This window comes from Centrocercus urophasianus, unplaced genomic scaffold, assembly GCF_019232065.1.
Source record: "Centrocercus urophasianus isolate 14NV4802_14NV808 unplaced genomic scaffold, USGS_Curo_1.0 seq_19, whole genome shotgun sequence".
Lineage (NCBI taxonomy): Eukaryota > Metazoa > Chordata > Aves > Galliformes > Phasianidae > Centrocercus > Centrocercus urophasianus.
Window position 1 is genome coordinate 12307805 of NW_024884744.1, and position 24215 is coordinate 12332019.

At 41.5% G+C, this 24215-nt stretch overlaps 1 protein-coding gene across 2 annotated transcripts; it reads left to right on the forward strand.

Moving 5' to 3' along the window:
* Nucleotides 1-11381: 11381 nt before the first annotated feature.
* On the forward strand, nt 11382-22821 carry LOC122161510 (phospholipid scramblase 1-like). Of its 2 annotated transcripts, none has more exons than XM_042821003.1 (9): nt 11382-11488; nt 15046-15077; nt 15867-15968; nt 17522-17682; nt 18697-18739; nt 19215-19435; nt 19893-20054; nt 21090-21251; nt 22406-22821. In XM_042821003.1, exons 2-9 carry the CDS (start codon nt 15071-15073, stop codon nt 22463-22465), a joined length of 918 nt encoding a protein of 305 aa, XP_042676937.1. In that variant the 5' UTR covers nt 11382-11488; nt 15046-15070; the 3' UTR covers nt 22466-22821. The 2 variants fall into 2 exon arrangements, with proteins under 2 accessions (XP_042676937.1, XP_042676938.1); XM_042821004.1 differs by lacking the exon at nt 11382-11488 and adding an exon at nt 11524-11628.
* The last annotated feature ends 1394 nt before the right edge of the window (nt 22822-24215 follow it).

The window sequence follows — 24215 nt, forward strand, 5'->3', positions numbered from 1 at the left end:
AACAGTATGTTTTAGATTATATACCACACTTAGGTATTTATACACATTTACATATGTCTTGAAAATAACTGCGGTTAACAAGCTCTGACAATCATCATTATTTGTTAACCGTTTCACTACCAGCTCTCGCTGTAATTCCTAGCAGCGGCTCAGGCTACGATTGGCAGAACAGGAGAACTCCGGGGAGCGCTGCTGTTTCCTTTCCCTGCGCGCTAGCAGTGGGCTTCGTGGGCAAGAAGCTCCCTCCTATGGAAATATATGGTTTTGCAGAAGGACACAGGTGACGCCAATTTGCTTTTCTCACTAGTGTAATTCCGTTGAATTCAGTCCTTTCACTCCTAAATTCCCCTAATTCAAATTGAGAAAAAGAACCAGATTCCTATTTTATTTTATCCTTTTAAATCGCTTTGCTACCTTAGACACGAGCAGCTGTCCTTGCAGCCACAGTCTCGCTTCTTACACCAAACCATGCTCTTGCACTGATGCTGTGCACAGCCAAATGCAGTGCCTGCTGAGACCAGCAGCTCCCTTGTTCTTTGCCACTTTTCACTCCCAATGTCCAGCCTTCTGATATCCCTTAACAAGCCAAAAACATCTCTGAAACAAACGTGTCCAATTCACATTGAATTTAATAGAGCTGTCTTTACCCGCAGGGCCATCAATGTCCTTGTAGGTTAGCAATGTGTGCTTGCACATGTTTTCTTCTATATTGCAACCAGATGATGGAATTGTAGTTCTTGCACTTACTGACTTGGTTGCTGTTTTTGTGTGTTAGTCTGCTTTATTCTTGGAAAAAAACAAACAAACAACAACACTTGCATATGTGTATGTATGTATGCCCCGTTCAAACCCAGTGGCAGCCTCTGGTGTGATCCAGAACTGCCTCAGTCTCTGGACAAAGCAAAGCAAGGGGACTGTGACAGCTCTTCCTACCAAGGAGAACTTCCTTGGCAGCCTGCTTGGCTTTAGTCCTGCCCCTCATTATCCTGGAAGAAATACAGTGCCAATGCCAGCACTTTTTCAACTAGAAACTCCCTACTTATATGAGGATGAGAATTCAGGTTCACCAAAGATGGAGTTTGATGTGATATCACCAAAGAAAATTAACATTATTTAAAAAAAATAAAATCTGCAGCTGTGCAAACTTTCTTACTAACAGCAATGTATTTCACATTTTGGGTGCTCTTTACAAAACTCACATTTCTCAGTTCCCCAGTGGCTCCGAACCCCAAAGAAGAATTCAGTACTTCCCACAGGGACAGGTACAGTCTAAAGTAGATGCACGTCCTGAAATTCTATACAGAAATACTTTTGTTCTAGTGAAAACCTTAATTCAGCCAAGTGACCAGTTTCCCGCTCCATAGCTAGCTGCTGTGTTGATCTGTGTGATATGCAGTTTTTGTGCTCAGTAGATGGCAGCAACAGTTCATTAATAGAATGGCTTTCACAGACCACAAGGTGTACTCAGGACACTGATTAAAGATCAACACACTTTTAACCTCTTATTTCTCCCTTAACTGAAGATTTTTTTTTTCTTTGTTGCCTGATATAAAACCTTTGGTACAAGATGCTGGCATGTTCTTATCACCTGCTTTTTATAGCTGGACAGGTGACAAATATCTCATGAGGTAACATGGGCAGGAGCCAGTCTATGTCAAAGAGAGCATTTCCTTTGGTCAGCCTCAAACCTATCTTCGGGTGGAGGGAAAAGCTCTGATTCCAGGGCACTCCCTACGTTCTGCAGAAACAAAGTGCTGTGTCTAAAAGCAGCTGCTTTGTGGTTTGCTCCCTAGAAGAACGGGGACTTTCTATGGGTAAAATACCTTTGTTCCTGTCCCATATCATCATGGTGACTTGCAGTGTGCTGTCCTGGGGCAGAGGGTGGAAACCCCCAGTACTGCCACAACCCCAGATGACAACGGTACCTGGGAAGAGGGTGGCAACACAGCATCTCTGTAAGCTCTGAGATCTTCTGGTTATCTAATATATTGGGGATATGAAAGTATGTCTCTTTGAAAATGTTGTACAATCAAAAACAAAAAAAAAACAAAAAACTTTTTAATTTCCTTGTTCTATAATTAGACAAATGTGGAAATGATCCCAACACAGTGTTTTCTAATTGAGGTAAGTGCTTCCTGTATTGAGAGAAAAAAAAAAATAATAATAATTCTTCCTATTTGACTCTCTTCTTAGTTATATTGCTTTCTTTACAATTAGGATGATACATTCTAAGTTAGAATCGTGCATATTACTTTAACTCAAAGAGCAGCTACAGGTTTTTATGTGTACTTTTCTTTCCTGAAAAGTGGCACCCTTGGTGGGGCAGGGGGAGCTGAAGCTTTAGATCCTTAGGAAAAGTTAGTCCATATTCTGTGAAAGGAGATTTGTTGTTTTTTCTGAAATGCAAGATGTTTTGTTAAATTCAATCTCTCTTAGGAATGGCATCTTCAAAAGCAAATCGCTCCCATTAGCAATTGCCATGAGACTGACTTGTTTATTTATCAGCAGTTAATTCCTTCGCTCCTCTCACATGAAGCTAAGAAATCAGTTTGCAAAAGAGATGAATACTTATTTTTTTGACTGAGACAGCCCAGGCTAGATACAATTTCCTACTTTCCTTTCCGTATTTGTTAATGTTCTTTTATTAGCACAATACTAACCTTTCACAAAACAAAGTTCAGATGGGCAGGTTGATGCATGCCTAGTGATTGTACCCCAAGTAAATCAATTCCTTTAACTCAAAGGATAGGAAATTTTTGGGATTGTGAAAAGAGAACTGTAGGTGACTTCCTGATTGTGCATCTCCAGAATTGCCACTGAAAATTAAGCTAAATTCACAATTAGGTCTTGCATTCCACTCTCTTGCAAAAATGATAACAGAGACCTCTCATCCCCATTATCTTCTATTTTCTCCTGGCAAAGGATTAGTATTTCTGTAGGAATCAGAGCCCTATCCTCATGTATCCTGATAGCCTCAAAGTCTACTTGAAAGCTTCAGATTTGCATTGAACTCTCTATGCTACAAGTCATGTCAACAGGATGTGTTACCTTGGTGTGTTTCTCCATGCTGAGATACTTCAGGGACTTTTTCACTCTGTGACAACCACATCAGGTAAGTGCTCTACTTGCAGTGCAGTTGTTTTGTATTAAAAAAAAAAAAAAAAAGACATAAGCTACCATTGCTCCATACAGAAATACTTCCTGGCCAGAAATTGCTAGATACCAGCAAGCAGAGTGAAGGAGTAACTTGAACAATTCAGACAAAAATGTAAGAGACCAGAAAAAAACTGGAAATGGGAAAGGAACTGCAGGGAACAGTGCCAGTGTAAACGGGCAGGGTGTGTCTTCTGGCATGCTTTGTTCCTAACAGTGGAGAACCTGGGGCTGACGCTGACATGAAGTGTGCCAGTAAGCATTACACCTGAAGAAAGGGTACATATGCAAGTCACAAAAGCTTTTGTAAGCTAGAATTGTTTTCTTTAGCTGCAGGAAGCAGAACTGGTGGCAGAAAGCCATTTTGCCTTGATTTTTATGTGTTTCTCAACAGAAAAGTCATCTCCTCTAACAGTTGTGTGCATGTGAGTCCTGCTCTGAAACTGGCTGGAATGCTATTGGCATAAGAAGATGCAGTTATATGGCTAGGAGAAAGAATCAGCATACATCAGACTTGACCCCATAGTGACCTGCTTGCACAAGCAGCCTCAGCTTTCTCTGAAGCCTTTAGGTCAATTGTTCTGTCTGCCCTTGTCAGAACTGGGTTTGGCACGTTTTAGGAACAGTGTGTTTAGTTTGAGCTGTCACCACCCTGGTTAGCATTGTCCCAATGTTATGAAAGGTGGAATGATTGGAAAGCCAGAGAAGCACTTGATGAAGATGAATAATTGTGAAACAATAGTGTAACTTCCAGGAAAGACTGAGACCATCGCAGAACGGAGCAGACATGGAGTGAAGAAGGACAAGGTGAGAATGAAATATTTACGGCAAAAGTAAAAGAATGCTTTCAACTACTTGTTAAGTCTAATTACATCCTTAAAAATATAAGCTCAGTGGAAAAAATATGGCAGAGATTCATTACAGAACAAACATCTGCTTGGTGAAGTCATTTTTCTAGTGCACTGCTGATCTGTTCAAGCCATAATACTCTGCTCTTTTGTAGTTAAGAAATATCGCTGAGAGAAGATGATGAAGAAAGAAAAAATGTTTTAAGAAAATCATTGACGACTCGCAGCTCTATTATACTCAAGAATTGAATCAGGAACTAGATGGCAAATACAATTTATCACACCACGTATTGACCAAGTCCATCAGAAATGTGAGTAACAAATCTGACATTCTTAGTTTAAGAACTAATAGGACTAAGTTTAAATCTCCTGAAAACTGTGCTCAGGATTTCTAAAGAACAGTCCCAGAGTGAGAGAGAGGTTTCTGCTTTGATAAACAAGTGGAGAGTTGTTAGAGTTAGGGTGGTATGGTTAGGTTGTGGTTGGACTCGATGATCTTCAAGGTCTTTTCCAACCTGAACGATTCTATGATTCTGTGATAAACAATCTCTTCATGTGTAATTACTCCACATCCAAAGTAATTAATGAGATAAGGGAGTTCACTGTACCTGATGTTGACATCTAAGTAAGACTTAATATTAAATAGAGTTTATGTCTGATGTAAATATCTGTTTTCCTTTTCCAATGTTTTCCCCTTTCCGGCCTCCTGTATCTCCTAGTTCTTGTCCTGGGTTTCCTTGAAACATTCTTAATTGACCTGTCGGTCTGCATCATGAACCTTTGCAGATCTAGTGTCCCTTTTACCTTCACAACCTCCTAATTAATCTACTTCATTAATGAAATCCTCAATGATGCCAGAACATTCTTATCAGATGAGTCACTTATGCAAAAATGTGCATTCTGTTCTCCGTCTGGCTATGTGTTCAGGTATTGCAAAATTCGCACTCAGGCTGATAAGAAGGGAGTGCACAGTGTACCTCATGGCACAGCCCTAATAGCACCCTTTGTGACTCTTCCATGTTTCAGCACCTCTCTTACTGACCTATGGCACCTGATTAACTATCACGTCATATAATAAAATCACTGACCAGTTTGGGTTAGATGGATCTTAAAGCTGTCTACTTACCAAACCCTGCCATGGGCTGGCTGCTCCCCCGACAGCTCAGCTGCCCAGGGCTTGAGCACCTCAAGGGAGGGTGGAGCATCTACTGCTTCTCTGGGCAGCAGTGCCAGTGCCTCACCACCTTCTAAGTAAAGAATTTCTTCTTATATCTAAATTTCTAATCCAAACATCCCCTGATTTATTTAACAACAGTAAAGTCAAAGTGAAGTGTTTTTTTTTTCAAAAGCTCAAATTCAAAAACAATGCTAGGATGTATAAGACTAGCTAACTGTAAATAAAGACAGGTGTGGGGCTGAGTGCTTTCAGATACTCTTTGTTGTACTGGATCAAAGTGAGGCTGGGCAGTGGAGGAGACCAATATGCAGACCCCTTCATGCCTAACACCAACCTATTCACTACAGCCATGCAGCCATGTGGTGTGGATGGCTGCTGTCTGCAGTGCTTTTTTTCCACGTGGCTTTCAAAAATGGAGGTAAATGCAATTCAAGGCCCCAGGCAGCCTAACAGAATTGACCAGCTGCGATTCCCTGTTCATGCACTGGCAGGGATGCTGGGTCTGGAAGTATCTGAATGGCAGCAGGGCAGCGTGCAGGGCCACAGGGGCACAGGCATCTTGTCAGTGCTGGGAACTCTAAGGCTGTCTACAACAGAGCCTAAATGCAAGACCTTGACGGTGAAATAAGCTTAAACACAAATGCGAGCAGCTCTAGACTGCCTGGAAAGCTGGAGTGTGCACTTTGACACACACACTGTGTGCCTGCAGGATAGGGAACAGGAGCTGGCTGGAGCTGACTTTCCTGATTTATTCTTAAGCCTGAATTACTTATGCTTTTTAGGTAAAAAATCATGCCTATGGGAACGTTGCTCATAAATACCTATTTGCCGGATAAGGAACACTTCAGCAGAAAACAGGATTTACTCAAGCTGCATTTAACATTTGTAGTATCCCAGTTAATCCTAAATGTTGCAAGCTGTAGCATAGTATTTCTTTTTGCCTAGTTGTTCTTTTCCACTCTATATCCTGATTTCCTACTCCAAAACAGCTTATGCCTGTTCATTTGCAATGCTGGCATTCAAAATTTTGTCTGGCTGGCAGCAGCAAAACTTCATTTAGCCTTCTCCTCAGTGTAAGAAATGGGTTTGGCAGAAAAACATTTAGTAGCAAAATCCAGTATGTTGTGTTGATTCTTTCATTGTTCTATTGTTTTTCCCCTTCTGTTCCAACATTTTGAGAAAAGATACACACCAACACTTGCTTGTTCACTCTGGGAATTGCTTTCCCTGTTTAAATGACCGTCCCTATCTGCCTAAGTGGACACCTAGCAGGTCAACATGGAAGAACCAAGCAATTCAGAATTCTTATCCATACCACTCTGTTACTAGAATGCTGATTTAACAAAAAAATGCGATGGTATTAAAACTATTTTCTTCATTTCCCTTCCCAAAGGAGAACCTGAAAGTCATTAGTCAGGCTGCAAGCTTGATGCTGACTTGACATTGTTAAATGAAATCAAATAAGCTAACAGTCCTATTACCACAGCTACAAATCTTTAATACTGACTTATTGTGTCAGCTGTGTCTTCTAGTTTTGTGAATACATCTTTTATTATCTTAGTCAAGGCCCAGTTACTGAACCAAAAACAGAGCACAATTTGGGATGTGGAAGACATCGGCTCATTTCTCTGTCTGTCAGCTGTTGCTGCGAAGGAATCTGTTTGCCCCAGTTCCATACCAGAGAAATAATAATAGTAATTTATCTATTTTTCATATATTTAGATTTAAGCTGCTTTTTGCTACATGTTCATCATCCCTGACACAGTGGTGGTGATCTGATGTTACTCTCGCCATGTTTCATCAACAGGGTTGAGGTCTCATCATCGCGGTTGGATGCTACAGGATCCACCAAGGTGCCAGAGTTTAGGAGGACTGGAGGTTGAAGTGGCTGTGATATTCTAAGCACTCTGAATGCATGCAACATCTCAAAAATGGGATCAGGAATCTACAAATAATGTTTAATTCCAGTTAAACATGATAAACCTGAAGAAGGAGCGTGGTGCCTTTCTCACTTCTTTTGAAGCAATTCCAACTTTTCTCTCAAATGTTTAAGGCACTGATTAAATCTGCTCTCTGGGGCAAATAAAGAGGCACTATGTGATCTGACTGACAGCCTGTTGTGACTCCAGTGATCTCAGTTGGAGAAAACAAGCTGGGTATTGTTCTGTATGGCAGGCTGGCCATTTACTTAGTGTTGTGTAAAACATGGCATATTTCTTCTGCCCTGCAGGTGAGTAGGTTTCTTCCAGAAAAATGTCTGAGAGAAAAAGGAAGGATATGCTGCTGTTCTCCTTGACAGGACAAAGATATCCTTATGCAGGAAACAACATTCATGCCTATGTCAAACAAGCGTGTTTGTTGGAATAGAGTATTTAAATCTTTGCACGTAAGTCGAACTAGCTAACAACTTCATTCCTGTTGAAAAGGAAAAATATTATCATATACTACCATGTATTTCTGATTTTCCAACCGTATGAAAATATACATATATCTATTCCTGACAAAAATTGGTGCCCAGTATTAATTCTCTTAGTGGACTCAGTGCAGATATGCGGAATAATGACAACTCCAGATTAGATTTGTATGTAGCTGGTAGAACCACCAAAATAAAATCCCCAAATCTCTGACATGCCCATTGTCTAGATGAAATTCAAAATATGGCCAGAATAATATATATATATTTATTTATTTATAAAAGTTGAATATTCAGATGAAGACTTTATTTTGGGAGATAGAAAAGGGCGGCTGTAGAATATATAAGGTTACAAAGTGACCTTCATTTACTCATTTCTCTTTTGTCTGGTAAGGATTCTAATTTAATTTGCAGTCTTGGGATTCATGCATGCACAAATTACTGCAATTAGATGTGTCTGTTTTAGATTAAGTGCAGCTTGCTTTGCAGAGATATAGATGGAAAACAGCAGCCCTACCATGGACTACAGGATCTATAGATCATCCTGAGTGCAATCACACGACATGTGCAAGACAATCAGGGAATTAAGCCCTGCCAGCATAGGTTCATGAAAGGCAGGCTGTGCTTGACCAGCCTCATCTTCTCCTATGACAAGACGACCCACCTGGTTCAGCAAGACCAAGTGCCATGTCCTGCACTTTGGCTACAACAAACCCAAGCAAAAGTATAGGTTTGGGGCAGAATGTCTGGAAGGCTATGTGGAGAAAAAGGATCTGGAGGTCTTAGTTGATATTCAACTGAACATGAGCCAGAAGTGTGTTCAGGTGGCCAAGAAGGCCAATAGCATCCAGGGTTGCATCAGAAATAGAGCAGCCAGCAAGAGCAGGGAAGTGATATTCCCTCTCTTAGCTCTAGTGAGGCTGCATCTTGAGTACCGAGTTCAGCTTTGGGCCCTGACTGTAATCATGTCACTGAAGCCCTGGAGCATGTCCAGAGCGTGGCAGTGAAGCTGTGAAGGGTCTGTAGCACAAGTCTTAGGGGGAGCAGCTGAGGGAACTGGGATTGTTCAGTCTGGAGAAGAGGAGGCACAGGGGAGACCTTTTCACCCTCTACAACTCCTGAAAGTAGGCTGTGACATGGTGGGAGTTGCTCTCTTCTCCCAGGTAACGATAGGATGAGAGGGAATGGCCTCAAGTCGTTCTAGGGGAGGTTCATTAGGAAAATATTTGAAAGAGTGGTGAGGTACTGGCACAGGCTGCTCAGGTAAGTGGTGGAGTCACTGTCCATGGAGGTGTTCAAGAACCATGGAGATGTGGTACTTAAGAACATCGTTTACTGGGCATTATTAGTGGTAAGTTGGGCTAGATGATTTTACAGGTCTTTTCCAACCATTGTGATTCAATGATTACATGAACGTATAAAGAAAAGGAAGTAGAAGGTGATTTCACCAACACTGCCATCAGCACGTGAGCCACACTGCTGCAAGGGATTTCTTTCCTTAGCAATTCACTGTTTCTTTTTTTGTTGTTCTTGCCATGACTGAGAAGTACACAAGTTTGTGTGTATAAATATATATATAATATAATATATATAAAATATGGTATATATATATATATATATAATAGTACATATATATAATATATATATATATATATTTCCCTAAGGGAAAAAAACAAAGTAAAATAATTTCAGCTATCATTTATTTCATTTCTGATGTGGGCATACAGCTTGGAATTGTTATCTGTACTTAAAAACACATGGCCCAAAGGTGCTGCAGAAGTGTTCAGAGCTGTGAGATCTGACAAAGTGACTGTTGTGCTACTGAGGTGATGATGATGCCATATGTAATATATTTCAGAATAGTGCTACTACTCATTACATCCTAGACATAGTGAAAAATCAGTTTTAAGAATCAGTTAGCCAGTTGTTAACATAAAGGTGCAGAATATATTTTTCCTTCTTGTGAAAATGCTTTTTTTGTTTCTGGTGATTTATCAAATGGAGTTGCTTTCTATTATTACTTGTCTGAAAATACTCTTAAGCTTTCTGAAGTAGGAATGTATGATGAAAGAAAAGGATTGCAGCAGCCTAGAGATGGAAATATCTATGTATGCTGCATGCAGGCTCTTGTTTGTTGCTGATGAAAATGCACAGCTGATGGTGGTGTCTGTGCTGAAAAATAGTGTTCTGTAGCTGAGAACTTGCTCTATCAAACAGTGTTATTGTGCTTTTTGTTCCTCTTATAGTTTTCACGGCAATAAATACTTTAAGTGACCTATGTACAACAACCCTTATAAAACCAGGCCTTTCAATAAAATACATCCCTGGCTTATCTATGTGACATGGATATTAACTGCATCTTTGGGTAATCTTTAACCTGAAAACATATGGAACATACATGTTTCTACGAAGCAGCTTCTACAAAAATAGCTGAGCTGTAAGGAAGTATTTAACACTTTCCTGTCTAGGTCATCCATTAACAAATTTTGATGAAATATAACTGATTTCTGATTTCTTCCTTCTTTCTTCTTCCTCTTTTTATTTTTTAATTTAAATATAGGCATGGCAAGCCTTTGGGCCCTAAACTACAGCTGCTCTTATCTGATAGACTACTAGTAGCTCTCCTGGTACTCTTTTTGAGCACCAATGGGCTGCTTATGGATTAAGGATGGTGAGCAGTTCCCCAGGGTCTACATGGAAAGCGCAAGAATTCAGGACAGCTTTAAAAATTACAGGACAGTTTCCAATTGTCTCAATCTGCTCAGACTTAAGAACAGCATTCCTCCGAGCAGTATGGATCCTCTGTGCTGTCTGTATTTCTCCAACTGGTACCATTGTATTGGTAAGCATTAAAGTGTTACTTATCAGACATCAGAATGAACCAAATGCAAGCCAATCACTTCCTTAAATCAACAGTGTTTTCATAGAATGGTTTAGATTGGAAAAGACCTTAAAGATCACTCAGCTCCAACCCCCTGCTGGGAGCTAGTTGCCATCCACTAGACCCAGCTGCCCAGGGCCCATCCAACGTTAAGCACCTTCAGGGCTGGGGCATATATCGCCTTGATGTTTTTCCCACAGATATGGGCACATGGCTATTAGGTCTCCCCACAGCCATTTTTTCTCCAAGCAGAAGAAACTCCATGTTCTCTGCCTCTTCTCACAAAGTACTGCAGCCTTGACTGTCCTGGGACCCTGAGCCCAAAGGTCCTTCTGGCACAGAGTGCTCGGGGCAAAGCCAGACACAACATTCCAGCTTGAACTTTAGAAGTATAGGAGTGCAATAACTGCCCTCCAAGCATTGCTGTTAGAACAACTCAAGATGCTCAGAGCTTTTTTTCCAGTTTTCGGGAAACTATGCACAAACTGCATCCAGGATAAGCACTAATCAAAAGCAGTTTCATTTTGTTTTCTTCCTGAGCAATGCTTCCCATAAACCAGCTGGTTTTGCCAAATAGCGTTTGAAACAAGCAGCTGAACAGCCAAACCTCCTTAAAGAGCACCTGCGTTACTTCAGTTCCAGAAGTTATACCGGGGGAGCCATTACCACTTTAAATTTCGAGCCGTGCAAGGCCTTCTAGAAATACTCAGGGCTTTTTTAGTGCTCGCCCTCGCGCTCCGCCACCAGCGCCGAGCTCGGGTCAGCGGCGGGCTGAGGCCGCTCCGCGGGGGAGCCGCAGGCGGGGCCGTGACGCACGCCGGGCTCCGCGCACCCGTGGCCGTGCCCCTTCCCGGCCGCGCCGGTCTCTGCTTTGCTCGGGGGCGGCGGCGCTTCCCGGCCGCACCCGCCCCGCTGGGCTAAGAGCCGCGCTGAGCGCTGCGGCAGTGCGGAGCGGTCTCCAGGTGCTGGCGGGGCGTGTGCTCGCCGCGTAGGATTTCCTCCGGGTACTTCTGAAGGTATCTGTATTTTTGTCACGGGGATGCTTCATGATCAGAAAGGCCACGTTTTTCACTGGGGGATTGTGCGGTGAAATAAGAGAATCTCTCTCTTCGAGGATAGCCGGCTGTTAGAAGTGGCACAGTAACTCCTTCCGAAGGTGGGCTTATGGGGAGATCTCGTTTCTGGCAGTGCTGAGGATGCGTGGTGGTCCTGGTGGCACTGGGGGCTCGGTGGTACCTGGGTGGGGCTGAGCCGGGATGCTCTGCACGATGCCCCCAGGGCTGTATGCAGGGCCCTGGGGATCAGGGAGGTCTGTGTAAGGGAGGAGGTATGTCACTGCACCAGGAAATAATTTTGTGTCACTTGCAGGTCATTAAATTCCTTCTTGAAAAGCTATTTTGTTAATTTTGACCAAAAAAAACCAAAAAAACAAAAAAAAAACCAAAAAAACAAAAAAAAAAACCACCAAAAAAAACCCCCACCTGTTTAATTAAGTAAACAGAGTTAAAGTCTAAGCAGTCAAGGTTAAAATCCAGCGTTTGAACAGTCGGAAATAATGAGCGGTAGAAAGAGGTGCTATAAAGCTAGCTGGGGTGAACTAATGCTTGCCTTACGGCTATTTGGCTCTTCAAGTCTGTTTTCTAAACCACGTGCTTTCTCAGAAAGGGCCTGTTTGGGTCTGTAAGTGGCACTGTGTATAGTGTTTGTGTCTGGGGACACGTGTTAATGTGCTCTTGGCAGCATTGTGCACAGCTGGGTCGGAGATGGAGCTGGTGGTCACGAATGGAAGCAGTGCCGCTTTCCAGATAGAAAGCAGAAGCCCAGCAGTTAAGTGAATTAAAGGGTCTTGAAAGCAGTGCATCATCGCTTCAGACGTGCATCGGGGTAAGATCTAGAAACTGAGGCTGTGTAATGCAGTTCTGAGAAGAGTAAGGGGTGGAAAAGCAGCATGGGCATTGTGTGGCCCATTGAAAGGGGTTGGTCTCAGGGCAGTGTTCCCATACTGTTCTCTGAACTGGAACTGCTTTGTTCTGACTTCCTTCAGAACAGATAATTCCACAATTTCCTTTCCAAAAGCTTTTTGCTGACCTTAGGTGCCTGGGCTCTAACTTCCCCGAGAGGGAAAAATGCAGCGCCTTGCACCTCAGTGCCACTTCTGTGGTACTTGTTAATGATTTGAGAAAATAAAGAACAGGTTGGGTGTGTTGTTGTTGTTGGTTGACAGAGTTTAAGCTGTGGAAGGCCCTGAATGCAGCATGTCAGAGCAGAGGGAGAAGCCTGGGAGCTCCTGCTGTGCAGGCAGGTGGGCAGCACAGTGCTTCCGGGCATGGGCAATGGGTGAGGCTGCTGGGCCTGGTCTCTTTCACTCCTGAAGGCACAGAGCCTGTTCCCTTCCACCTTTGCTTGGTGGCAGGGCTGGCTCTGCCTGGAAATGTCAGGTTTCCCAGTGATCCAGAAACTATTTCATGAGTGTCACTACTGGAACCTGCCAGCAAAATCACTCCTGCTTTTCTCCGAGTAAACTGAACCCTGAGAGGTCTCTCCTCTACCAGAGGAGGGTATTTATATCCCCTGTGAGCCCAGAGCTATGAAATCCCATGGGAATCTCAGCCAGGAAAGGGCAGTGCTTGACCAGAACGGAAGACGTCTTCCGGGCACATGGTCCTATTCCCAGCCCTGACCCCAAATAGCTCCAGTGTGGGGCAGGCCCAGAGCCCCAGCCAGGTCCTCTCCACAGGGATGTGCCATCAGCGGGGCTTTGTGGCACCCAGCATGGCATCTGAAGGATCCTTACAATCCTGGCATAACTTGGGTTGGAAAGGTTTAAAGCAACTGGTCTGCTCATTGCTACGTTTTCATCACCAGATGGGAATTTCCCCATGCATATGAGAATGGCTGAACAATCTATTGTGTAACACAATTGAGAAAAATGAGATTTTGTTCCTTGTTCCTGTGGTACTTCAGAATTTTACATTATTTCACAATCGATGAAATCACATGGATGAAAAGCAAGGTGTGACTGGCAGTGCTGTGACATGGTAGCTGAATCACAGGTGGCAGGAGTCTGGATAAAAGCAATAGAGAAATAACGTTAGTGAAAGAAATAATGTCAACACTAGTGTCGTGTCTGATGAAATGGGAGGTGAATTTTGTAAAGTCTTTACTAGCTGTAGAGCACATCTCAGTATTTCTGAATCTTCAGTCACACAGAGGAGTGTGCGAGTGGCTATAGGGAGAGAAAATACTCTGGGCTAATATAAAGGCTTTTTGTTGCATGAATCCTATGGTTCTGTCTCTGCTTGACCTTTACTAAAGGGTTCAGTTGTAATTCTTAGTACCTTTCAGAAGTTCAGGTATGCAGAACATCTCACAGTGTGAGCTGATATATTGAAACTTGCAAAAGATCCATTTACATAAATACTTAAATCACCTTGAATTTGTGTATTCCCACAAGCTGGAAGTTGTGTCAGCATATTTTAATATGGTCATACATTAAATGTGACACACCAGATTATCATCAGCAAGGACAAGGTTTAATTATGTAGTTTTAATGCATTATTTCAGATTTTTTCTTTTATTTTTGAAGATGCATTTTTTTAGATTACTTTTTTTTTTTTTTAAAATCTATACACATACTGAACTGGAATCCAATTAAAATACATAAAGCAGCATGGTATTTCTGTTAGGAGAGTATGCTAGTAAAGAAGAAAAAGGATATAGGGAAGATCACTTTTAAAACTAATTTATTAAACAAAGAGGATGTTGTGTTAAGCTGGGCAGTGAGCTGGATGCCACATTGTCCCACAGCCATTCAGCATCCTCTTATGATACTAGCTTTTGCTGTGAGAATGAGAAACAGGAAATAACTGCTTTCAGATTAAATTCCCAGTTTTGTGTCTTTGCTGAACTTGACTAGCTGGATGAACTGTAACAGACAAAATATATCTCTAGGTTTTGCTACATTCTCTTGCTTATTCAAGTCCTTTTGGAAGCCCTAGAACAATAGAAAAAGGCAAACAGCTGGCCCTTTTGCTGCTGGCAGTCTGCTGTGGATGCTCACTCGCATGTGCTAGCCCACCTCTTATCATATATGCAATTTTTGTCTTCATATATAATATCTAGCAGGGCCACTTGAAAAGTGAAATAGCGTGGAGATTTATTAGTGGCAGCTGCTTCAAGATTTACCCAAGCAGGTTTTGTTGGACGCATGGATAACTAAACTAATTGCTCTGAAATTACTGTTATACTCGTTCATATGAATTGCACAGTGACTTTGGATAGTTGCACAATGTCATCCTGTATTGCAGTTGAATAACCGGTGCTTTCCAACGAATTGAGCATGGTTTCAGGATACACAAAGCAGGAGTGCAGCAGGCAAAGGCAATGCAGGGTTATTTCGTGGTGGCCCCGGTGGCTGAGATATTCAGTTATTTTAGCTTCTGTTTGTAATTCAACAGTTCCATATAATTTAGACATTCATATATCTTTTACTGCTAATTAATAGAGAATGGTGAGTGGCCTTTCTGTGAAATTGTATATTCAAAAACCAATAAATAAATATGTTGTTTTGCAGAACGGTTACAAGCAGATCCATAGCAATGCAAGGTGAGTAAAACAGGCCAGCGTTGTCTTGTGTTATAGTAAAGATAATATTCTTTCTTAAGTATTCAAGCAATGTTAGTTTAAACTGATATAAATTTGCCTAATAATTTTAGGAAAGATGTCTGAATGTTTGGATTCAAATGTCAAAATTTAATAATTTACACAATGTTTTCAAATCTTGAATCATTTTGAAACACAGGCTACTTCTGCTTACATGCTGATGTCGGTAAACGATACTAAATTCATAACTCTGAAGTCAGCAGGTTAGCTGACAAATTAGCACATTACTAGCAAGAAGAACTTGGGAGAAAAGTTTTATGTAGTGGAGAAGGAGTTGTAGTTGACCAGTCTGTTCTGTACGGGAGTGCAGCCTGTCAGTTCTGGGACAATTCTTTGCATTGAAGCTTCCTGTGAATGTGAATGAACAAATGTCCCTGTGGTGCAGATGGACAGTGAGCTGACCCTGCTTGGCAGGGCTTGGCTAGGTGACCTCTGGGTGTGGCTTCCAGCTAAACAGTTCGAATCCCAGTTCTGTTATTCTGTGATATTCTTCGTGATACGCATGACAGTGCAGTAACTGTCCTTTTTTAAGCATGCTAAGAATCAGAACCCCTTTGAATTATGTCATGCTTTAATACACGTGTTTTCAATAGATAAAATACAAGCTCATTTTGCTGTTCAGGAAACAGCAGCTTAATTTCTGTACACCTACTCTGAAAAAGAAGGCGGTGTTGGGGACCTTTTCCCCTATGTGTGAGAGGAATACTCAAAGCGTATGTTGCATTCTTACAGCAAATAACCCAGCACCACCACCTGGATTCTCCAATACTGGCTATGCACCAGGAAACCAGGCCCCATATGGCCACCCGCAGTATGCAGCTGGGAACTTCTACGGTAGGTTGCCTGGCTACAGATCTGCTGTTTGGTTATGAGGTGTGCATGGGAAGCAGGAGGTTCCATCAAAGCAGCCATCTCCGATTTACAATTCTGTATTAATTCTGTAACGTTTCTGTTAATATCTGTTCTGGTGGAAAGTCATACTCTTTCCTTCTCGGTGTTACATGTTTATGTGTGCTGAGCAGTCCAGCAGTGGAGGAAGTCTGCAATGCTAGCTGTTCCTCAGTGGTTGCTGGGGGTGAGCTTAGTAGGGAAGTGCTACTGATGCAACACAATTAATGTGTGGCATCTTCTTGCTGATGATCAGATTTTTTTTTTTAATGTTGTTTCAGTTCTTCAGTTTCTTTTTCTCTACTAATCCAGAAGTGAAGGATTGTTTTCCTCTCACAGTTCTGTCGTTTGCATAGATCCTATTTCTGTTTCTTTTCCTGCTGCTGTACTTTGCATGTGGTTGTACCTTCCATTTATTTCCTCTTTTTAATCTCATTTTCTGCTTCCCATTCAGAACAGAGCACTCACAAATAGCTTATCACTCTAGCAGCAAACTGCTTTCTGAAGAGCCAGATCAGCTGAACAGTATCTAACAGGCTCCAGGCATAAATTATTTATGAAGTGCAAAGGGTTTGGCTTAAGTTTCTGTGCTGTGTGTACATTAAACCTTGTGCGTCTTTCAGCTAGGAAATCCGAGTTCTGTGATTACCAGCCTTCAAGGAACGAGCACGTGCTCCCTGTGCTCAAGGCCAGGGAGTGGCTGTGTTACCCGAATGCTGCATGTAACACACGCTGATAGCCGTCAGCTCTGCAGGAGGGTGGGTCCTTATTTGCGGTGAGCGGTGCTGCTGTTGCGGGGCTGTACGCCGCGCCTGCATGCGCTGTATGGTTTATGGCCGCAGCGTCACCTTTCACGTGAACCAGTGTGTTTTATAACAGAATGAGGCACTGGTGCTAAGGTTAACCACGAGGTCTATGAGGCAACATCTCTGGAACCACTTGTCTTCGGACTTTCTACTAAAGTATTCATGCTGGTTTCTCCTTGCAAGCTCCTGCGTGCTTCTGAGCAAAATACAGAACTGTGCATCTGACTGGAGCTGTCACCAGCCTGCCGTAACGGTAAACGGGGGCAGCTCGCCCTTCCCGTTCCGCAGCTGCTGGTGACGACGTCAGAGCTCTCCCGGCACGGGGCTGCTGGCGCCACCTGGCGGTGCGCCGCAGGACTCCCTGCTGCGGAGGTGCTGCGACCCGCTGCCGCACGGGAGGGAGTCCTTCGAACAGTTCTAACTAATCTCCGTGTGAATAGTATAGTGAATGCTATGCTCAAGAGAGACGCATTTGTTTATTTCATTTAGTTTTGTCTGGTGTGATCAGAGCATCCCAATCCGGCATAACTTCCTTCATGACAGTTGTAATATCCCTAACTGAAATACGCTGTAGGTATGAGAATCTGCGTAGTTCAAAATAATTTATATGTTCTTTTCTTCTGAAGGTCCACGATACAATTCTTTTTTCAAGACCTCAGCTCCCTAACTGCATCTCTCCTGTCTCTTCGCCAGGCACTCCTGCACCAGGGCCCTATGCTTACCAGGCACATCCCATGGGAAACCCACCCGGAGCTGCTGTTCCACCCATCCAGAACCAGCCCCCCGGGACCATCTGGATGCCCATCCCTCCTCCTATTCCCAACTGCCCTCCTGGACTAGAATATCTCACACAGGTACCTGCACCCTTTATCCTTCCCCAGGAAACATGTGGTCACCTGAGAAGCAGCTTGCACCTGGGAGAAAGCAAGAAAACACATCTGTCTTTACTGCAGCTGCATGAGTTGCTGCTTTTAGGCTGCTGTGTGAGGCCTCTTGATGAGTGATGCACATGTGAGTGTGGAAGTGCCTGTTACGGCCAGAGCACTTTGAGGGATACCCACTCCTGAGTGTGATGCTAAAGGACAGTGGGCACAGAGCAATTGCATATCTTTCCCATTTCTGAAGCTACTGTTTGGGAGACGTAATGCAATTTGTCAAGATGCATTACATTTGTATGTATACGTATACAAGCACCTGTAGCACAATATATGAGCTTGCTTTCTTACATGATGCTTTCTCAGTGTCTCTAATCAAATGTAACAAACTTAGAAAATGTTCGCAGCAAAATGAAAATTGCTCCCGTGTTGCAGTATATATCACAGGAAACACCCTTTGACTCTAAAAGTGTAGTTTATGTCATCACTGGAGTAAATACAAAGGCCTTATGCTGATGCTTATGGATGTGCATATTTCTCAGAAAATAAACCAATACCAAACTTGGTGTTTCCTTAGTTTCACTCAGGACTGAGCAGCTGAGGTTCTGCTTTAAAATTTTTGAATTTCCTCCTAATGGTTCCTGCTTTTCTCTGTGCAGACTCCTGAGACAGGCATCTGACATGGGGATTTCAGACTCTGTAGTGTTACGGAGTCACACCAAGTTGTGAAAGCAGTACGTTAGACCTGCATGCCTGTAGCCAGACCAGTCTGGTACAGCTTCCATCATCTGCTCTGGTGCTTGTAACACTGTTCTGCTAAAATGAGAGAGAGACATGAGTCATGTCTGCAGCTTTACTGATAGATATCAATCTCTGAACAATGTATTGACATTAACACTGTATTCTGAAATGAAACAATGTTTCTTAAAACTGGTATATCCTAGTTACAACTTGCTAACTATTTATTCTGTTTTATTTTTCAACCATGAACAGATTGACCAGATACTAATTCATCAGCAAATTGAACTTCTTGAGAGTAAGTGAAATGTTTTTATAGCAGATTGGCTTATATGATTGACTCTTGACATCCTATATTTGTTTAGCTATGAATCCTGATTGTGTGGCCTTTTTGTGGCTTTCTGAATATGAATTTAACTGTGCCCTTTTCTGCTTCACCATTCCTTCTGCTGTTCACCATTCCTTCCTGCTGTGTGGCTAGGAATGGTAATGCTTGCTCTTGCAGCAGGCACCCAAGACTGGAGGGAGGGGAACTGATGGACGTCTCCATACTCTTTCAATATCACCAAGTTCGTAGTGCTTGTCCTTTTTGAACTTCTGTTGGGCTGCTCTGCTTGAGGGCCCTTTCCCACTGCTCCCTCTATCAGAGCTGCCTCTGATGGTCTCCAAATGAGGCTTTTCCAAGCAGTAGATTAGGGTTAGCTTGGTACTTTTATTATTTGTTGTTCATGCAGATGCACCTCAGGAACTAACAGTTCTGTTACTTTTTTCAGTTTTTATTGGATTGGAATCAAACAACAAATATGAAATCAAGAATTCATTGGGACAAAGGGTGTACTTTGCAGCAGAGGACACTGATTGCTGCACAAGGAACTGCTGTGGGCCAGCACGACCTTTCACTATGAAGATTATGGACAATCTGGGTCATGAGGTGATAAGGCTGGAGAGACCCCTCAGGTGTTCGTCATGTTTTTTCCCCTGCTGCTTACAGGAGGTGAGTCACTTCTCACTATGAGGGATAAGATCTTCTTTAATATTAATGAATCTCAGGTGATGATTATGGACGGAGTCTCAAATCTGAGCCTTCTCAGAGCTCTTACTGACAGATGTGTAGTAGCTGCACCCTATGAGGCCTTGACTTCCAGGATGCTTAGAATCTTTCCTTCACATACATTGATCTTTGCAGTTTAGACCCATAGCTTATATGTCCTGTAGCTCAGGAGTATGCTGTTGATTTCAGTGAAGGTTGAAGTTGCGTATTGGTTTTGGAATATGTGTTCGGCTTTCTGAAGTTGTTTGCAGAAAACCTAGTGCGGCTTCATTGGAAAGCTGGGTTGTTATGGAAGAATAAGTTGTGTTCAGTTTGCATATTACTGTGTTGTTTTTTGTCTAATGAATATCTTCAAGCATAAAAAACTGCTTCACGTGGGGATTTTCTTTTTCCTCTGAAGATAGAAATTCAGGCACCTCCAGGAACACCGGTAGGTTATGTTGTCCAGAATTGGCATCCCTGCTTGCCCAAGTTTACTGTTCAGGATGAGAAAAGAATGGATGTACTGAAAATTAGTGGCCCTTGTGTCGTCTGCAGCTGTTGTGAGGATGTTAATTTTGAGGTATGTAATGCTAAGAATTGCTTGTATATATCTCCTTTCAAACGGTATTTTGATAGTAGTCTGTTGCTTCTCTTATTACAATTATACTGTGGTATATACAAAATAATTAGAACGTAATCTTTTAATGCTAATATAGTCAAGTCAGTTCTCTAGGTAGGTAGATCATTCTGGAAAAGCCTGGCAAACTTCCAGAAATCACATATGAAAGACACTCATCTGAGACCTGATTCCTTGTGATTGCATGCAAATCTCTTAATGGAAATTTGGAAGCAAAATCTTTTTTAATCCATGGTGTTACTCCCAAACAGGAAAAAAAAAGTTATTATCAGTTGTATTAGCTGTTTATTAAGATGATTTTCCACAACCACTCATCCAATCATTTAATAGTAATTCACTAACCAAGTAAGTCATAATTTGGACCTAAAATACACACTGGAATGACCAAAGAATTACAGCTTTTATTTAAAAACAGTACTGGTTAATGCATTAGCATTTTCATACAAATTAACTAGTAGATAAACTGATTAAACTTTGTTTAAAATGATGTTGTAAATTGCTGAAGCAAGTTTAGTCTGATTTTATTTTGGGAGATTTCGCTTTCATAGAACTATGAACACTGTGTAACTTTAGGAAACAATGTTAAGAAAGGGCTAACCTCTCTTTTGGAACAAGAGAATGTTTGCTTTTCCCTTGAGCTGTTCCTGGTGCGTGGCAGGATGTACTAATTCACTCTGTTGGCTAAAAGACAACACTCCCAACACAGTGTGTGTGTACATGCTTGCGTGCATGTTTGCATGCAGTAGCTGACTTCCAATACCATTAAAACATTGAATTCCAGTCAGATGTAGAATTAAGTTGATGCCTGTGTTACTTCACTCTGACTTTCTGATGGTCTGGTTTGTCTTTCAGTACCAATAGTTGCATTCAGTGACTGCATTAATTTAATAACACAATTTAAAGCTTTCAAATGGATCTATTATGAAAAGAATTTGGGGATTCTTGAACAACTTCTTTTTTAATTTTCTGTTAAAACAGGTGAAGACTTTGGATGAGGCTTCTAATATTGGGAGGATTTCTAAGCAGTGGTCTGGGTTTTTGAAAGAAGCATTTACAGATACTGATAACTTTGGAATCTCATTTCCAATGGACCTTGATGTAAAAATGAAAGCTGTCATGCTCGGCGCTTGCTTCCTTATCGTAAGTCTGTAGCTTACTGATATTTGAATATGAACTGACTTCATCTCAGTGTTTAAATTTTGCTGATGAAGGTTTTGATTATAGGCTTCTCAAAGTGTTTGAGAGCTTTTGCTGGATTTCTTGCGTGTAAAGCTGACCGTGGAGGGAATATTTTGGATATTAAGCTTATTCGAGGCTACATGAAGTGCTGAATATATTAAGAACCTTTCACAATCAGATTAACAAACCCTGTAAAAGACAACTCTACAGACTCATAAGCAGAGGCAAGCATGTTTATGTGGGTGGTGAGACAGAAACGTACAGAACAGCATTAGCCAGGAGGCCCAACCAATGCCAGAACAGCTGACTGAGGTGGTGGACTGGACAGATAGGTGCTGCATCCAGCTCCTCCTGATCCTTCTTCTTGGAAATACATGAAGCACCAAGATGAGTAGGACTAAATGCTCTCAGAGGAGTTATTTCTATGGGCAGAGACTTCTGTGGGGGGCAAAGTACACCTGACTTCATGCCATTGTTGTCAGCACTCTGACTCTGTCATGCTTGTGTTTCCAATTAACCTGTGCACTTCAGCATCAGGTACTGCTTCAAAAGTGCACTCTTCCTGTGTTGGTCAGGCTCCAGAAAGGGAGGAAACAGGCTTATGCAGCATCTGAGTTTGGAAAGTTCTTGCCAGCTTTTATTGCCCTGCATATGGACAAAGTTTTCCTTAACTGTGTGTTTTTAGGTGCAAGGATGTAGGTGAAGAGTAGGGAATATGAAGAAGCAAGGACTTCAGGCACAGAATACGGGTCTCCCATATGTAAAGTAAAGATAGTGACCTTTATGGTAGAATCCAGTTTGAGGTAAAATTGAAGGGACTTGAGTCAGGCTAAAGGAAGTTAGGATGGAAATCCTAAGTAAAGGAAGCATGCCTTCTGATAATGATAAAGTTAAACATCCCAGTCTTCCACCACTTTTTTCTCTTTTTGTGAATGCCTTGTTTCTCTACAAGAGACTCAGGGATTAGGTTGGAGAGAGGTACTTCCAGCTGCTTCTCATCACATAAAGTTTCTGGGGGGAATTGCTTTGAATACCTTGCAAAAGAACCATCAACCAAGATCTAGATTTTAAAAGGATTTTTTGTTTCCTTTTTTTGCTTTTTATTTCCTTCCTAGGATTTCATGTTTTTTGAGAGTATTGGTGACAGCCAACAGCGAGCGGGAGTGTGGCAGTGAAATCTAGAACTTTGTATTTAGAAGGAAGAAAATAAACCACCCACTTCCCAGTGGATTACAGAGCTCCAGTGAGAATGTGAGAAGTGGAAGAAGTGGACCTCTTACTCTTGTAATTATATTTCTATAAACTAAAGGCTTTATTGTCTAGCTTCTGGTTTTGTAATCTAATGACACTGTTGTATTCAAATAAGCACCTTTTGTCTGTACAGAACAATAATGTATAGAAATATATAGCAGCCTTTTTTCCAATAAATTTGGAATTGTTGTATTAAAAACTTAATTCTTAAAAAAAGAGATCTATTTCTTTGTTCAATAATAATATAAGCAGTCAGCCTAATAAAGAAGTTCTGATCGTTTCCTATGTATCTTCTTTGGTAGTTTTGGCTTGATGTTGATATTCTGTTGTTTCCAACTTACCAAGTAAATACATTCAAAGATAAGTAACCTAAAGAAACAGAACTATCAAAATTCGCTGTAAAAATTATAATAATCTAGTGAAGTTAGAAGTTAGAGGAGACTATTAAAAGGAAGTAGCCACTGGCATTTGTTTCTAGTACTGTCTGAAAAGCATCTTGTCATCAATTTTATATCATGGGACCACTTTAAGAGTGAATGCAAATATAAGCAAGGTATTAGGAACATTGGGCTAACAGAACTTAACTGGGAGCCTATATTCATTCCTCTGTGTAACTCAAAATCTTGTGTGTATTGCTTTGCTTAGATGTTCAGTGTAAGGCCTGAAAAGACCCTCAGTCCAATGTGCATGCAAAATTAGACAAAAACAATCACATCTGTCTCTCAGATCAAACTATATAGGGAAAATATTTATTGTAAGAAAGAAACCCTGGCTGAGCCTCACAGATTTGCCAGAACTGGTGTAATAACAGGAAAGAACTACAGTCTTGATTCATTAAAGCACACAGGGACCACTGGACTAGGAACTTTCCATCAGATGGCTAACTGGGTAGTTATGGTGCTGGTTCCACAGCTCTTTTGCCTTGCAAGATGCTTCACAGTAGTTTACTGTGAGGATGAAAATATTACTTGAGAATTCATAGCTAAAGCTACCAAAGGATAACTCTCTTGTTCACCAAACAGTGTGCTACCACTGTCATAATCTATTACTGTTTCCTAATGATATTTAATTGTGGAATGCTTATTCATTTATTTTTTCAAGAACTTCAAGAGACAAGTGTGTTTGTGCATTTTTGAAATTGACTGTGCTAAATGCAGAATAGATCATTCTTAAAGCAGTTTGTCTGTATTTCGAAGAACCCACAGTAGCATCCATACTTGATTAAAAAAAAACAGGCTCTAGAAATTCCCACTTTCATCTATCAGACTGTAAACAAGACAATGATTTATCCCCTATCCATATTCCAGGCTTTGGAAAACATGAGAAGTTTTTCAGCACACTGCATGTTATTCAATTCCATCTAGGTTAGAGAAAACTGTTACATAAAACCTTTACAAAGGGAGATTTGCAGATGGATTTCTTGTGTTCTGTTAATGACCTTTCCATCTGTATCATCCCTGTAAGTTTTTCATCTCCAGCTGTTCAGAAGTCGCAGTCACTTAATGAAACCCTAGGGTCTATATGTCAGAGAAAAACATAATTTATATGATGTTTCTCAGTAAAATAATGTGTAGATAGTTTGGGTTTCTCAGAAAATGAAATCGTAAGAAAGAGAGAAGGAAAATCATCTACCCCTTCCAAAGCCTTAAAACAAAATTGGGGTTTTGCTACTTG

Bases quoted from the DNA above. Each gene is read 5' to 3' on its own strand.
- LOC122161510 (XM_042821003.1), top strand. The intron at 15,969-17,521 runs GTAGGTTGCCTG...TCTCTTCGCCAG, and splicing joins TGCAGCTGGGAACTTCTACG to GCACTCCTGCACCAGGGCCC. The intron at 21,252-22,405 runs GTAAGTCTGTAG...TTTCCTTCCTAG, and splicing joins TCGGCGCTTGCTTCCTTATC to GATTTCATGTTTTTTGAGAG.